Source organism: Manis javanica, chromosome 3 (genome assembly GCF_040802235.1).
Source record: "Manis javanica isolate MJ-LG chromosome 3, MJ_LKY, whole genome shotgun sequence".
Classification (NCBI taxonomy): Eukaryota; Metazoa; Chordata; class Mammalia; order Pholidota; family Manidae; genus Manis; species Manis javanica.
This window is the reverse complement of record NC_133158.1, coordinates 189867376-189884430: the sequence shown is the minus strand read 5'-3', so window position 1 is coordinate 189884430 and position 17055 is coordinate 189867376. Positions and strand designations below refer to the sequence as shown.

Sequence of the window (17055 nt, the reverse complement as noted above, 5' to 3'; positions counted from 1 at the left end):
TACAAGTTTGAAAACAGTGAGCAACCTGGGATTCACAATGAATTTAAATAGAATTTGGTGGGGTGCCTGCAGTTTGTCATCTAAGCAGCCTTGACATAGAGAATTCCTGGAACTAGCCTACCTTAATTCAGTAGGACAGTGCTGTGGCAATAAAGCAGCATCCTAAAAATAAAGCATACATAATGCATCTTCCATGCTGGGCATGAAAAATAGTACAATGATTACATGCTACCAATAGATGTCCCTTGGGATTCATTCACATTACTGTGCATACTGCCAGGGAAGCTTTGGCAAAGCTCCTGAACCAAAGATCACAGAAGGGTGCTGGGCTTTCTTCTGCACTCAACTTCTACATGGACATAGTCTGCTTGTCTTATTTTAGGCAAATATTTTTAAATATTTTGTTTAAAAAATTTAATGTTATCAACACCACACTGTATCTGACCTTTGTAATGATTTACGACTTTTCCAAGGATAGTTTGGCAAAAACACACTAATCTGTCCAGTGCCATTTGCCTACATATGATTGTTTATGGTTAAACAAGAAAATCTGGTAAGCAATGGCTTGCATTTAAAAAACAAACAAATCATGCAGCAGTATTCAGAGCAGTACGTCAAACTTTCTTTGTGTAAAAATATTATCAGTGTTAAACTGTTGAATTGAAAAAAGAAATTAAATAGAAATGTTCGCATAGCAATAGATCAGGGATCACCATGCTCAATTTGCACATTTTTGTCACTATTCCATAATTATACCAAGTTACATTTAAGAGGTGGTATGGGCTAAGAGAAGCCACGTGAGGAGGCTTTAGTATCAGACAGAATCGGTTACACATTTCAGTTCTCTGCTCACTAGCTGTGTGTCCTTGGGCAGGTTTCATAAGCTTGCTGAGCCTCAGGATTCCCAGATTTAAAGTATTAATGCTAACTGCTGCACAGAATTGTTAGTGATGCAGTAGACAAATGACAGCAATGTAGAACAGGCACTGTGCAGTGCCTACACTAGATGCTTTATGAATTCACAGCTAAAGATTTCACTTGGCAAAAATAGATTTTTTAAAAGCCCTTTGATACTGTATTTCAATCCAATTTTGCATTTCCCACACAGGCATAGGAGAGGCTCCTCTCCAGTGGTGACTGCTGGCCTGGGTCAGGTGGCACACACTGGCTCTCCCTGCCTACCTACAGCCTGCCCTTGCCAAGCACGTATACCCTTCCCATTTCCTGGGCTGTCTGTGGAGTAACACCTGTCAGAAAGTGGTCTGAGGTACAGTGCAAGGTTGGTGAGTCTGCTAATTCTGCATATACATACATATATATATTTTTTCTTTTTTTCTTTTTTGTTTAAATTCTAGGAGAATCACCTAGAGTTCATCAAGTTACACAACCAAGAACCTGTCCCAGACTTACCTGGGACAGTGTCTCTGTGCTGACAGGACCACTCACATCAGTTTTACTACTTACACAAAAAAAATACAAAGCCTTTTTAATGGGACTTTTTGTCTTTGGACTGAATTAACAGAAGCCTCATCTGAGAGGCTGGCGACAGGCAGATCATTCGATCGTGGCATTTGATTCTCTTTAACTGATCTCCTCACATCTCATGTACCCTTTTTATATCCAGGCCATTTGTATGACTTTAAGAAAGGTGCTTTATTACTCTGATCCTCTGCTTGCCTACCCACAAAATGTCTCGCATAGAGTACATACCTCATAAATTCCGTATGAGGATTTAATGAGATAATTCACGCACAGTACTTAAAATAGTACCTGGTATATAGTCACCTTAATATTACTTTTGCTATTATTAAGTTTGCTGTGTCCTTGCGACAAAAGAGTTTCCCAAAGCCTGTATATGTTGATAAGTATATAAGTCATCTGTTTCACCATATTAAATAACTAGATATAGTAATATGTTGTGGTGATGGAGAAACAAAGAGAAAGATATACAATGAAGCCCTTTAAAGGATTTGTTAGGCAAGCAGACTGATGAAAAGAGGAAAGACTTAAAGGTAGAAGACCAGGGTTTGAATTCTTTCTGACAACCAACTCATTGCATGGCCTTGAGCAGTCTTCTTACTGCCTTTCATCTCAAAATTAAGGTTAAAAAAAAGTGTCTACTGCATAGGTTTCTTGGAAAGTTTAACTGAGATAAGCCAAACATCTATATTCAACTCACAATACAGACTAGTTATGTTCTTGGTGCTGAGCATGAATTTATTTTCACAAACACAAATCAAAAGTCAGGGAACAGAAACAACCCTTAGGGCAGATTACTGATAGGATTTGCTGGCTACTCATTCTCCTAAATATTAAAATATCTACTCCTAGGTCAAGTCGTATCATCAGAGAAAGATATACCTAAACTAAACCCAATAGTTCCTCCTATAGAAAAAACGTCCTGATCAAATTATATTCCAGTGTGAGACCAGCAGACCATGGTTGAACGTCCTCACAAGAATGAGGTCTGTGAACCTTATTATTTGCATAATACAGAGCTGCCAAGGACATTTTTATTATCTTTTCAATGAGCTCTTTATAATATACTCCAGGAGGATTTAGGACTAAAAACGGTAGCACTTGTCCTGATTACTGGAAGCTGGAGGCAAATATAGATTTACTCTTTAGAGTCAGTAGAACAGGTCAAGAATGTATTCCTGAATTCATTAAAAAATATGTATTGAACACCTATTATGTGTCAGACTCTTTACTGCCACAATAAACAGGAGACAAAATATCTCTGCCTTCACAGACTAATGAGTAGAAGCATAAGATTAAACAAGCAACTGTAATGTGAAGCAATGATATAGAATGTGCCAGAAATAGGTGCTGGGTAACTAAACAAGATCTTTTACCTCCTTAGGTGGACAGGGAGGCTCAAATGAAGCTAAGCTTGGAGCAAGAGAAAAAGAAGATCTTAGAAAGAAAATATACACTTCTGTGGAAATCAGGGTAAGAAAGACATAACTCAGGAAAATAAAAATAGGTGTATGGAGAGAGATACCAACAACTAAGACTGTTCATATCGCTCCCACCATGAGCAGAAGTGATCTGTTTATGTACTTTACATCAGTAAAATAGTCTACATAAGTAAAATTATATTGTTAGAGTGCTCATAGTTATATTTAAATAATTTCATAAGTGTCCAAGGAAATTGGCCTGATTTATGACTCTAAGAACTACATAAGGAGAAGGTATCAAAGACAGGGCTGATAGTGTTTGAGATAAAACCTTAGGTACTGAGCTCATCACCCTGAGAGTCGTGGAGATACAACTTTGTTGGGTGTTTGCCATCCCCATTTACTTCTGAAACCAGAGAAGACACCAGGCTATATTGAGATTATAAGCCCCTCCTTCAGACTGAATGCAACTGCCCTCCTATTCCCAAAGATGCTGGATGTTCAGAGCCCAAATGAAATATTTAAGAGCAATCCTGGTGTCAGAAAGTCTACCTAAGCAGTCTAGAGACCTGGGTTTTAGTCCTAGTCCTGTCACATAAAGAAATAATATGTGAGGCTCAGAGGCTATGTGAAGAATTCAGTGAGCTTGGTGCCTCATGTGCACAGTGTAGTAGTCAATATCCAGTGAAGGTGTACTGTGTGACAGGCACTGGTTCTGTGTGTTTTCCAGGTATTAACTAACAATAGCCTCATGAGGCAGGTAGTATTGTCATGCCAGGGCTGAGGAAACTGAGGCACAGAGAGATACTGTAACATCTCCAGGACATAGATGGTAAATTCAAACCCCGAAAGCCCCACTCCAGAGCCCAGACTTCTACCCACTACTTTATTCTCCCAACTTACATCTAAGAGCATCCCAGGGAAGCTCAAAGGACATCAAAGCACCATGCCTCAGGGTATAGTCAAGAGTTCACCTTCCCTGGGGGGCTTTATGACATAAAAATGAACAACAGTGTAGTGTAACAAGGATGATTCTATGCCCTGCTTTGTCCAGGACAGCCTTGGTGTATGCCTGTTGTTTCAATACCCACCAATATTTTCTCTCTCTCCTGAGTATTTCAGTTTGGATAATAAGATATACAGTTACCTAAACTGAGTGGGTAACAGCTTATTTTCTGAAGTTTGCTGGGCCTATGTCTGAAACCCAGCTGAGCCATCTCCTAGCTGTGGGAATTGAGGTCAATCACTTTGCCCAAATCAGGCTCAATTTGCTCATCTACTAAATGGAAATAATAACAGTACCTACCTTACAGCATTGTAGTGAGAAACACAGGAGTCAATGCATGTATGAGCTATTTGAATCGATTAGTGTAGTGCTTAGAAAACAGTAAGCACCCAATAAAAATTAGCTTTTACCAACTGTTGATTAAATATTTGAGTCTCTTGCACATCAGTATAATCATGGTGGACTCCTTTGTGACTTTTAAACATCAAAGCATACCTGTGAATCTGAAGCACTTAGATATGGTCCAGGATAAGTAAAGAATGCCAAATCTTTCTAAGTAAATTACTGGTACTTCAAGAAGTGCCCATTCTAAAACTGAATTATAATCCTAAAGCCATTGGAAATACAGTTTAGTTCTCAGTCACTCCCAAGAGTTTTAATCCATTCCAGTCCAGATTCAATGGTAATCTCACTAAAATGCTTAGTTTTATGGTGACAGGTAGTAAGGGAACACCCTTTGAGTTTGTAATCTTTCTGGGGTCCTTTAAAGCTGCTTGGGTGAGCCTGGATTTACAGGGGCAACTTCTGCTTTCAAACACAGTCAACTGACAAACACCACCCCTACTTTGTATTCAAACGCAGAGACAATACACTGATAGTTCAAAGAATATCCTTTATATGGCATTAGCACCACTGCAGACCAGTCCCCCTAGAATCTGCAGAACTCCTGACCCCTGAATCTTGGCAATCAGGTCAATGAGACCATAGTCATGCTCTTGAGGAAACCAAATGGCTAGTTAGTATATATATTAAACAAATTACCTATCTTTGCTTCATTTCCTTTGTAAAATAAGGCAGTTAAATCCACTGTAAAAGAATCAAGGGGTTGAATCTAATATAGTCTGGCTGGCCTCATAAAAAGGTTCCATCCGCTGAAGAAAGATAGCTCACTCCTACCCCACCCCCTTTACTTTTAAAAACGTCTAAGGAATGAAATTCTACTTCCACAGTAACCTCTCCAATAATACGCCTGACTGTCAGCAAGTTCTTTGCCTCCACCCTGGCTTCCTTTCCTCATCATGCAAATTGCCACTGGCTTTAATTAGATTTAATAAGCCGCTGGAAGTGCAGCGAGGGAAATGGAGGGCCGATAGCACAGTGTGGGCTTACTCGTGCGTGCATGCCGGCTACAGCATTTCCCCGGAGCTCCCACAGCCTCCCAGAGCTGGGGAAATGAAGAATGCCAAGCGTACGGAAAGACATGCTGCTGCTGTCCAAATGTGAAACGTGGGTGGAGAAATCATTTAGAAAAAGAGGGTGAGGGAAAAGAGAAAATCAGTCTGAATCCCCAACAGCTGCAAATAACGAAGCATGTGAAGCTGTTACCTTGGATGAACTCTGATTTCCTGCTCACAGACGGCAGGGTCCTGTTGAGCCCCAGGATCCTGTCCAGGTGGAAGGCGAACACCTCACTCATGTCCAGAGGCTGCTTGAGCAGCCCACAGGGGCTGGGGCCGCAGCCCGGCACGGAGCCAACGGCGCTCCGCTCCAGCAGCAGCAAGCGGGCTGGGCTCTGCGAGGACACAGGCTGGACGCCTGCCACTGCGCCATCGGCCAACAGACGCATTCTGCGAATGTCCTCTTTGCTCAGCCACGAGGGGGCGCTCTCGCTGTAGATCCTGATGTTGCTCTCCCTGGTCTTGCTCAGCTGGAAATCAGAGCCCCAACCGTGCACTACCGACACTCGTGTCAACCTCCAGGGTCGTTCCCCAACCTTAGCCATGTTTCCTCTCTGGATATAACCAGGCACTTTAGCATCAGTTGCTTTTGCAACTTCCTGCAGCTGAAGGGATGGTCCTACCAAAGCCTCCTGTCCCGGGGCTGAAGATGCCAGTGTATGCTTCTTCCTGCGCTTAGGTTTTACTGTGCCACGGATGTTGGCGGGCTTGCTGCGCTTGGAGCGTAGGGTAATGTACACCACATTGAGCTGCAGCGTGGTCCCATTGCCCTGGGATTCGGGAGGGGCCAGGGTCCCATCCAAGGGTATCTCAGGGAAGGGTGCCTCGGTGGTGTCGCGGCTCTGGGGCAGGCTCTTTTCAGCGGCCCGTCCATGCTGGAAAGAGGCGCGCCCCACCTGGCTCACCAGGAAGCCCAGGTAGATGGCACAGGCAGTGCCCAGCAGGAGGTTCCTCCGGGTCCTTGGGCGCCGGCCGCTCCACAGTTTACACACTCGTGGGACGCACAGGGAGCAGATGAACCAGTTTATGAGTTTCCCTGGCTTGTCTGGACAGGTCATTTCTCTGCCGCATCCACATGTTGAACAGAGTTTAAAGCCTGCAGTCTGCTCCTGCTGACATGATGCATGGTCTCCTGAATTCAGCTGTCACCTCTGCTTAAGTGTGTAAGTGGTCTCCCGTGCGTAGAGGTGGAAGTGAACAGTGGGTGATGGAGTTGGGAATAGTTCTGACGCTCGCCACAACAAACCTTTTAAACTCCTATTAGCCTCCCCAAGGAGAAGTGTGGCTTGTTTCTGGGAATGAATGGAAATAGAGTTAACTGAGTCACAATTTCAAACTAGTTCAGTTCCTCTACAAGAGTCAAGAGAAAAAGTAACCCTTTCCTTTCATAAATATGGCCACTAAATGTTTTTTCAAAAAGAAGTTTAAAGAATAGATTTAATATTCAGTTTAAATTAGTGAAAACAAACCACAAAAATCCAAGAATATTTTGTAACTTGTAGCTAGAGTTATTTAATTTTATACTGAAGGAAAAGTATTAAAATTTTACAAAGCCAGGCTTTCCACTTAAAAATAATCTGACATTAAATAGTTAGTTTTAAAAAATCTGTAGCTATCCCATATTTACTTTTAAAAGCCCCACATTAACTAATTAGGCAGCTGTACCAAGTATTAACATTCAAATTCAGAAACATATTCTCTTAATCTGGTGGTACAATTTTTTTCTTCACAGTATGCTCCTTTATCTTACACTAAGAGTCATTATAACATAAAGGCATAAATGCCTGCATACCTAGGAAGAATTTATATTTATGCAGTCACACACATACAGAGACACAAACACAAAACACCAATCTGACTGCTTTTTATTCCTTTTCTTTCCACCAGACAGCTGAATGAAAATAAAAGGATCTCTAGCTCTATTTTCTTCACATTATTAAACAGAAGAACTTGTAAGCAACCTTACTTACACAGCTGGCCCCATGCTTGGCCCCAGGAAGAATGCAATTCCTGACTCCAATGCAAAGAACTTCTAAAAGGCGGAGGCATGTAAGTAGAGCATATTTCATGGTCAAGAGTGTTCCACATTTCAAATATTTCAGTGCAGCTTTAAAAGTTCCCTTTGAAACTACTGATTGCAAAACAAAACGGTTACTTGTAAACTGGTTGCCGATAACCCAGACATGTACGGTTTTTTAAAATAGTTTAAAAAATAAACTTCAATTTTAAAGTCTGAAAAAAATAAATGCCGTACAGAAGCAGTTTTCATTCAAATAATTTTCCACCTATTTTTAACCCCTGAGAGCCCTCTAGTGTTCTGTCTGGAAACAAACTCAGAAATGTCAGTCTCATGGTGTTAAAAAGGATTGACAGTGTTTGCTTAGCTGCAGCCACAGAAATACCTTATAAAATGAGGAATGCCATCCCCTCACTGCCTCTCCCACATAACCGGGGATGAGAGCACACAGGTTCCCAAGGGCTATGACTCACCTTACCATCTTGACTGTTTACAGAGTAACATTTGTCGCTCACCACTTCTGAGAAGAGAGGGCTTAGAAGTTCATAAAAAGGTGCAAAAGGGTTAACACAAATAAGGAAAAAAATAGAACAGCGAGATAAGTGTGCACATAGATAGGGACAGACAGTTACAGTGTGCAGTCACACAGTGCGACAGTTCACAGGAAGAAGTCTTGGAGTCTCTCAGATTGAAGGTTTTTTTAAAAACAGGTTAGTACTTGGCTTCAGTGGTTTGCAGGTCCTGGTACAAAGGCAAGGAGTGATGACCTCTGGGTCTCACTTGGACTTTTCTTTCCGCTTCGATGGCAAATACAGACAGGAGGCAGGAAGGGGACGGGTTTGATTCCCCACTGGAAAAAAGGTCTGGATACTGCGGGGCGGAAAGAGGTTAGAGTATGGTGTATAATCCTAAAAATACTACATTTTCCAGTGCAGAAAACATCAAAGAACTGGAAAATATATACAAGGGAAAAATAAACTTCCACGTGATGAAATGCCAAAAATTATAATAGAACTGTTACTGTAGCACTCTCCCTAAAAATGCTGCCCCACGGAGGAAGAAGAAGAAACAATTCCAAAATGGTCAGTGGACTGAAGTATCTATAGATTTTGACTAAAGTTCATCAGAATTCAAGCATCAAAGCAATTTTCTCCAAATTCTTAGACCATATGTTCATAAGCACAGAATTATTTTCTAGGTGGTAAGTGCTAACTTCTTGAAAGGGAACCATGGCTGCATATTGTAACTATCTATTATTTTCATTTATTAAGAAGAATAACTAACCTGACTGAAAATTAAAAGCAAGTCTTTGGCAAAAGCCAGGTTGTAATAAGCAGGCATCTCTGCTTGCTGTTTCTAAAGCAACATTTTTAGTGGAGAAATGCTTGGGAAGTAGATGAGTTGTGTGCATTAGGAGGTGGTTGACCACCCCATTTGCCCTGCAAAATGTGTCTTTATTAGAAGATCAATGCATTGCCTCCCCTTATTAGTCATAGGAGGCATTAGTGGAGGCTAAAGGGTGTGCTGTTTGGAGAATGGGCTCCAGAGGGAGCAAGCCTCCTTCACTCCCCAGCTGTGGTCCCTCGTGGCGAGTTAGCAGCCTCTCTAGCCTCAATTTCCACCTCTGTGAGGAGAAAAATAATAGCACTTACCCTTCAGTGTCTTGTGATGATTAAATGATATAGTGGTGATGGAATGATGATTTGAAATATTAGGCACTGGGTATCTATCCCCCCCCCAACACTTTATTAAAATAAACTTCTCAGAGGCCCTTCTCCCAGCCCAGACAGCCCATCAGGGAGTCAACATTACACAGGGGAAAGCTATTGTGGTAGCATTAGGAGCAAACTCATTGAATTGTTGCTGGAGCCAGTATTGATATAACCAACAACAGTCAGCAGATAGAATCAGAAAATAATCACAGTCATTCTCCCCACGGCCTATTCCAACCTGCTCTGTGGCCTAGTAGCTCTTTCCAGCTCCCTTGGATAAAAACTCGGGCATGATATTTCTAGTCACACTTAGATTTTTAAAAATTTCTCCAATCATTTTAGTCACAGACACTCACATAAACTCATCAAAATTCTTGATTCTATATAATAGTCAAAATTTTCAAAATTTTTTTAAGTTTTGAGCATTTTGTTCCCCAGATGTTAGCTGTCTGTCAAAAACATAGGCAAAAACCTACTAATAAGAAGGAGAGAGAGCCATCTGGGCCTGTTTTTTCCTGTCTGGACCTTCTATTTCCCATACACCCACCCACTCACATCCCTTTGTCTGGCTCTGACTAACCACCAGGGCTGCAGGGTAGTGGTGGGCGGAGAGTACTGGGAGGAGAAATGTTCTTGCCACTCCACTGATATTGTTGTGAGGTCACTTAGAAGCTCTCTGGGCATAGCTGGTTCATAAAGCTGACCCTCTGGTGGGCATTTTGCAGGAGCTTCAAAGACACCACTACTATTATCTCTCAGGCCTGCTGTTGATGCAGAGCCGACTGTGCGGGTGTTGTGGTCACCTTGTTTCTTTAGGCTGTTCTCTTGGGCAGCGTTTAAGGTGATTAACTGGCTGGCTTTCTCACGTGCACCTGTACGCATGGCCCACAAGTGGTCCAGTGGTCCACAGACACCCTCCGTTGTCCCAGCAACCTCAGGCTTCCCAATACAGGAACCTACTTTTCTTTGCATGGTGGACCTCATTTTGGAATGGGGAGGCAGATGCCCGTATTGCTATTGATCACTGTTGAAACTGAACAAAAAGGTATTTTCTAACACCAAGTGTCATGGGGCCCAAGAAAGAAGTCTGATTTAGTCCAAGAAAAATAAGGCTAAATTCCTTGAACGCGTAATGGTTTGCAAATAATTTAACATTCATAAATAACAGGTGAGTGTGTGTATAAAATGCTCAAAATATTTGTTATTGCCACTAATATCATTAGACCAGAGAGACTGATACAATAGTCCTCATACCTGAAGTATTTTCTTTCCAGAAAATAAATAATTCTCCAAGGAAAACAAAGTGAAAAATAGACAATAGACAATGGTGTGACTCATTAAGATTATCTGGAAATCTTTTCATACCTTTATGGAGGAGGCAGAGGAAAATGACGGAGGAAGAGCATGAGTAGGGCCTGCATCTTGTAGTCATCTACACGACTACATCTGCTTGTGTTCAGATAAGCACTTCAAAAGAAAATCACCTGTCTCCTCTATTTCTTGACCTGGATGGTATTTACAAAACGATGTTTATCTGGGGATAATCCATTAGCTATGCACTTATGATTTGCACAATATATACTTTGATAAAACTGAAAGGGGTGGTAAGTAAACACCTACCCATTTTATATTCCTTATGTAGAAAGAGACTAGGAGAGTAAAAATTTTTTATATCTTTTTAAATTTACAGTGAAAAGTTCATGATACTCTCATCATTTAAAAATTAAAGAACAATGTAATCAATCAACATTTTTAAAATATATAGATGCCTAGGCCCCATCCACCTCTCCAGAGATTCTAATTTAAATGGTATAAGGTAGAGCCCAGAAATCCATAGTTTGAAAAACGTCTAATGTGCAGGATTATAATTCACTCCTCTAAATGTTAATAGTTTCAGAAGAAAATTAACACATTTTTCCAGGGCTTTGGTTTCACTGGTAGTGAAATAATCTTTAAATCTTTCCAGTGTTCCAATAGTAGGATCCGGCTGTACTAAAGACTATTTCTCCTTCTGTCTGGGAGAACTCCAGGACCAGATTATACAGTGAGTCGGGCTCCAGATTTCCCAGCCCACAGAGCTCGCATTTCCCCCTTCTGTCTGGTGCACCATTTGCTGCTACTGTGGACTCACCATCTGAGAGCCACGGGAAGAGCTAAAAGGAGTATGCAAGGACTCCAGTCACTGAATCACCAATAGTAAGCTTTTCCTTGCTCTTGTTGACCCATGCATGCTGTTACATAGATGACAGACCTGCAGATGGACACTTGGCTCCGGGCTCTGAGTAGACAAGACCCTTCCACCATGTCCCTAACTCTTGTTTACCACCCTCTTAACCTATAGGACCTATAGCCCTTCTAGAACTCTAATCCTGACTTTAGCCTAGTGTCTTGGGTACAACTTCTATCCTGCTTGTCATAGGGAATTTGCTAATACTTTTGCTATCAACAGGCCTGGGCAATGCTAAGCTGGCTTGTCCTGCCACTGAAAAAATTAGTCTTTGAAAATTTGTCATAAACGTGTTTAATGGGTACCAAGAAGTTTGTAGTTCCTTAAATAATATTTGATATTATATGTCTTTAAAACCATGTGCAAAAGAAGCTATAGTTATTGTGTTATATTTGATAGAAATGTGTGCACCTTTACCTGACATGTAATTATTCACTCCAAAGGACATCCTTCCTGTGACCTATATGACTACATCTGCTTGTGTTCAGATAAGCACTTTAAAAGAAATCACCTGTCTCCTCAGAGCTAGCCTTACAAATCTGACACTGAGTGCCATAGCTTAATCTCTCCCATATCCAACAGAGAACCACATAGGCAGGTTCCTAGGGTAGGAAGTGCCTGACATTTCACTACATTGGCTATTTCCCCCTCTCTCTACTATTTTACCTGGGGGAAGCTTCTCTGCCTTTTCCCTGTATGGAAACCTCCTGCAATATTCCCAGACAGCCTCATTTCTCTGAGAATGTTCATTCCCTTTATATAAACTGACATGAATATGAGGATGGTTCTGCCACATGACCAAAAAACTGAGCAATATTCACATGGACAGAGCCTAAGACAGGAAACAGATCAAATGGCTGACAGTCAACTGACATATGTTTGAATTATATGATTCTTATTTCACCTCTGGATAATTAGGTGACTTATGTATGCTCTAATAATTAGTATTTGTTTTATAGTTCTAATGTCCAGATGTGCATACAGTTATCAGGGAGTAAGAGGAGAATTAGGTTGAGGTGGAGACTACCTGAATTCCTTCTAAAAGCCCCCGGACAATCTAGACAAATTAGCTGTGAGTGTGGAAGGCCTCGATACTCTGCCTGCCAGGCCTGCTCCCAGGCCACACACACACACACACACACACAGAAGCAGGACAGACACACCAGCCCTAGGTCATTCTGGGGTACAGCCACCCAAGAGTGGTGGCTCTCAGCCCGGGTAGAGGAGTAAGATTGAATAAAGTTGCCTCAATCCTTAGACTCCTTGCAGAAAACTAGTGCAGAGCTACAAACAATCTCCTCTCCTCACCTATGTGTAAAAAAATAAGCTGCAGAGTACATTTGAAGGAAGGAAGGCCCCCTAGCTAGACTAGATTAAAACTAGCATATTAGAAATGCATTGGGGTTATAAACAAACACCTTAAAAGTGCAGGAGAAGGAGGTAGAGAAAGAAATGTGCAGTCCTTTTTTCATTTGTATCTGGTAGTTTTGAGACTCAGTTGTGTTCCCCACTGTGATTTGGTCCAGTGCAGCATGTCTGAGAAGCTGTCGGTGTGGAAACTACACGTGCATGTTTCATGAATTGACAGGGAACCTGGATTAGAAAAGACAGCATGTGTTAAAATCACATACTCTGCCCACCTGCCCATTGCCTCACTCCCCCAGCCCTAAGACGCAAACCCCAGGGAAGAAATACAAGCAAACGCCAATGGTGGCGTCTTCATGCATTATTCTGTGAGGTAATGAGACAGCAGCACACTTTGATTTCCAGGCAAGTAACTGTGGTACAGGAAATATGAGCATCCCATTCTCCCCACCACTTTCAGTTAGCAGTTTGGGGAGCACCGGTGGTCAACACCCCAGGTGTGGGCCTCACGGTTCCCAAAGTAGGCAGCTGCAACAGCTACAGGCTCAGTGGGGAGTCTCCAGTAAGTAGCTGAATAGGAGCAAACATCAATGAGAGGCTCGTGTGGTAAGCAGAGCTGACTGGATGGCAAGTTCTCGCATCTCTGTGGCATAATTATTGGCCTTTTGTGAGGTGCTGGGGAACTTGTTTTGCTCAGGAGAGGGTAAGAGTCAGTGCAGCTGAGTCATTCCCACTGAAGACTGCTTGGTACCCATAGGCTGGTGAGACTCAGGGTACTCTAGGTTGCACAGCCAATGAATATTTACTAAATATCTACTAAATTCCAGTACCTAAGCAGAGGTCTGTGGGGGTATGCAGTGTCTAAAGCATTGCCTGGCTCAGTATCATCTCAATAAATACTGAATGAATGAATAAAAATATCAAACACAGTCCCAAGACCATTGGTTCTCATAGGGTGGCCCTGGACCAGCAACATCAGCTTCACCTGGGAATTTGCTAGAAATGTAAATCATTGAACCCTACCCCTGACCTACTGAATTAAAACTCTGTAGAAAGGGTTCCACAATCTGTATTGTAAAAAGCCCTGCAGGTAATCTGATGCATACTACAGTTTAAGAACCATTGCCCTAGTTGAGGTACCCTAAAATAATGGGGTAAGCCAACAAGAAGATAGGAAAATGCCCATCTTCCTGTGGTTTACATAAGGTTATTCTATACCTTTCCCTCTTTATGAGACTCCATTTCTTCTTTGACAGTTCATCCATTGGATTGGAAAATGCACAATTTGCCAATATCACATCCTCTACCCAGCCAGCTAGCCTCACCTATCCAGCCCTACAGATTCTAGCCCCTTTCTCAAAGCAAGGCCCTAGCAGGTAGATATTGAGAAAAGAAGATATTTGAGAGAGACTACAATTCACAACCCATGGAATGAAAACCAGGAGTACTTGTGGCTGGATGTGGAGGGACTGTCTAAGGAAAATTGCAGGAAGAAGTCAAATCCTCTACAGACTGTCACCAGTTCTGCACCCAGGAAGGTACTTTTTATAGTAAAATTGCAGTTTTCCAAAAGGCAGTCATCAGGTTCCTATGCCCATAACGTGTAACATAGGCAAAAATTATAAGGCAAAAAGCTTTGCCAAGAAGCCTAAGAATGGGTTCTGAAATGTAAAAGATGAGTAGCTACAAAGCAGTCTCACACATAAAAGAAAATTAAATATTTATATAAGAATGGAGATGTCATTTCCCTAAATATAACACCCCAATTATTTTTGCACAGGAAATAACCAATGCTTTGGTTAAGAATGCACATAATTTTGCCGTTCTTTGGGCAATGAAGCAAGCTTGATTGAGGTAATCACCAGCTCAGAGGCAATATTCCTTGTTTTGTCTTTGCACTAATTGCTTATGATATGGAAATAGACAATACAGTTTATGACAATAAATCTGCATTTCATTCAGTTGAGTTGAGGAACTTGTAAGCAAAATATTTTTATCTCAGCTAGATGCTTTGGCAAGTGTTGTGCCCTGAATGTTTATATCTCTCAAAATTTCTGTGTTGAAATTCTAAGCACCAGTGCGATGGTATTAGGAGACGGGGCCTGTGGGAGGTGATCAGGTCATGGAGGAAGAGCCCTCATGGTGGAAGGAGCGCCCTGTAGGAAGAGACATGAGAGCTGCTTCCCTCCTATCTGTTCTCTACCAGGTGAGGACACAGCAACAAGGCAGCCACTGCAAAGCAGAATGGAAGAAGGCTCTCAGCAGAGCCCAGCCATGCCGGCACCCTGACCTCAGACCGCCTAGCCTCAGATCTGTGATGAACAAACTTTGTTGTTTAAGCCACGCAGTCTTATGGTAGTTTGTGACAGCAGCCTGAATCGCTGAGACACCGAGATACTTCATTTTGCAGTTTCCTCACCTGGGGAAGATGATCATGTCTAGTTCACAGGGCTGTTCTAAGCATTAAATGGAATGTTGTAGGTGGAGCACTTCGCACAGTGCTCACTACACAGTAAGTAAGGGCTCATCCGCTTGCTCATGCTAATGGATGGGCACTCTCTAATGAGACCATAGAAAACTCTGATGGGTAAAACACTGATCAACACATAATTTCAGGTTCAAGAAATAGTTATCAGTCTTACTAAGGTACTAATGCAGCAAATTATCCAAAATGTGCTCACTGTCTCCTGTGCTTAGCAAGGGACTTCAAATCAGTAGTGCACTCTGCATGCTACTTTAGATTCAAATCTTTGGTCATTTTTGCTTTGCTATTTAGCACTAGTCTATGTAATTAGTCTGTATAACTGTAAGGTTATAGTAAGGGGGGTCCTTGGCCATGTAACTGAAATCAGGGGGGCATTTGTCATACAAAGTATTAAGTATTGATCACCCATTGAAGTGTTTCCCCTCAGACAATCGACACCTTCAGGCTAGTTGGACACACTCCTCCTAGGCCTCTGGTAATATTTTCAGAACAATAATGACTAATGACAACAACAGTATAATAGTTTAATATTAGTTTTACTATTCTTAATAATAGCACCTCATAGGGTTTGTGTGAGGAGTAGATGAATCCATAAATAAAAGCCTGCACCTTATAAAAAAAGTTAATTTTGTCATTACAGGGATTCTGTGGTGGGGAAAAATAGACCTTAGAAATATTCATTCATTATGAACAAAGAGAGAGTCACAGTTCATTGTGCCCATCTGCACACTGATCAGGGGAGAGGTCACCCAATTACTGGGCAAATTTAGCTAACCAGTTCTCCTGGCAGGTATTTCCCTGTTGTGGAGAGACTTGTAATGGGTCATCAGAGACTGAGATATTCGTTGCCACATCTTTAGACTCCTATATTATTATTATTATTATTATTATTATTATTATTATTATTATTATTATTTAATTTAAAGTATTTTTGGAGTAGCTACTATGCGATGGGCACTGTCCAGTCACTTTGGATGTAGCAATGAAGAAGATATTCAATGGTCTAGCAGCCAAATTGCAGAGAGGATCCTACCTTCCAGACTGGACGCCGTTCTAAATCTCTGAGCTGTATCCCTGCTCCACTTTCCTCCCCAGCTACCACCCTTAGAATCTGCCCAAACCTAACAGACACACCTAGTTTAAAATTTCAATTCTTCCCATTGTCTTGTCTCAATACAGTTAGGTAGGTCGTGCCTACACACAGCCTCAAATATCTCAATTCTAATCAGGCCAAATTTTTTATCTGCCAAATGATGGTACTAGACTGGTTTGATTAGTTTTATAAATTATTCATTTTAGTTTGATGAATAATTCACCTACCTACCCATCCAAAGCTTATTTTCACTTATTCCCTTGTCCAGGAAAAAAAAAAGAAAAAAAGCAAAGACCTTTTCCTTTTCCTTAAGCCAAAAAGTCCTTTAAAAGTAGTTGAATTTCACCTAACAAATGTACAACCTTCCCTTTAAAATATATAAACTTTTCAAAATTTAATAAAATGGGTTTGGAATGTCTGCAGCTAAAACTTTTACATGTCTGAGAAGTCTGGTGGATCTAAATTTATCACTAAACATTTTTACTACTTTTCTAAGTTTTCCATGGAAAGTATAATTCAAAATTCAAATGTATAAATTCTGCTCTGCAGTATGTCAGGCTACATATTCTTCTACTTTAAAATTAGATAAATAAGGGATATATATTTTGTGATATAGATTAGAATTGTGATTAAAAAATGGGATAAATAAGGAAAAACATATATAATCCAATGTTTTACATGGTCTCAAAAAAGGAGGGATTCCCAAACTTAAAACTTCCATAAACTGATATCAGTTTATATAAGGTAAATATAAGATATCACCAAGTATACAAGAGAAAAAAAAAAGAGGAAA

The 17055-nt window shown here is 41.2% G+C and overlaps 1 protein-coding gene and 1 long non-coding RNA gene across 2 annotated transcripts in view; one reads left to right on the top strand and one right to left on the bottom strand.

The window, feature by feature from the left end:
• Nucleotides 1-6421, bottom strand: part of GASK1B (golgi associated kinase 1B) — a 40470-nt gene extending 34049 nt beyond the window's left edge. The window contains exon 1 of the mRNA XM_017656656.3: nt 5512-6421. Coding sequence (XP_017512145.1) covers nt 5512-6421 — 910 coding nt within the window. The remainder of the gene's footprint in view (nt 1-5511) is intronic.
• Nucleotides 6388-16494, top strand: LOC140848535 (uncharacterized). Its single transcript, XR_012129599.1, has 3 exons — nt 6388-6526; nt 7251-7412; nt 14891-16494. It is a non-coding gene; the product is annotated as an uncharacterized lncRNA (long non-coding RNA).
• The last annotated feature ends 561 nt before the right edge of the window (nt 16495-17055 follow it).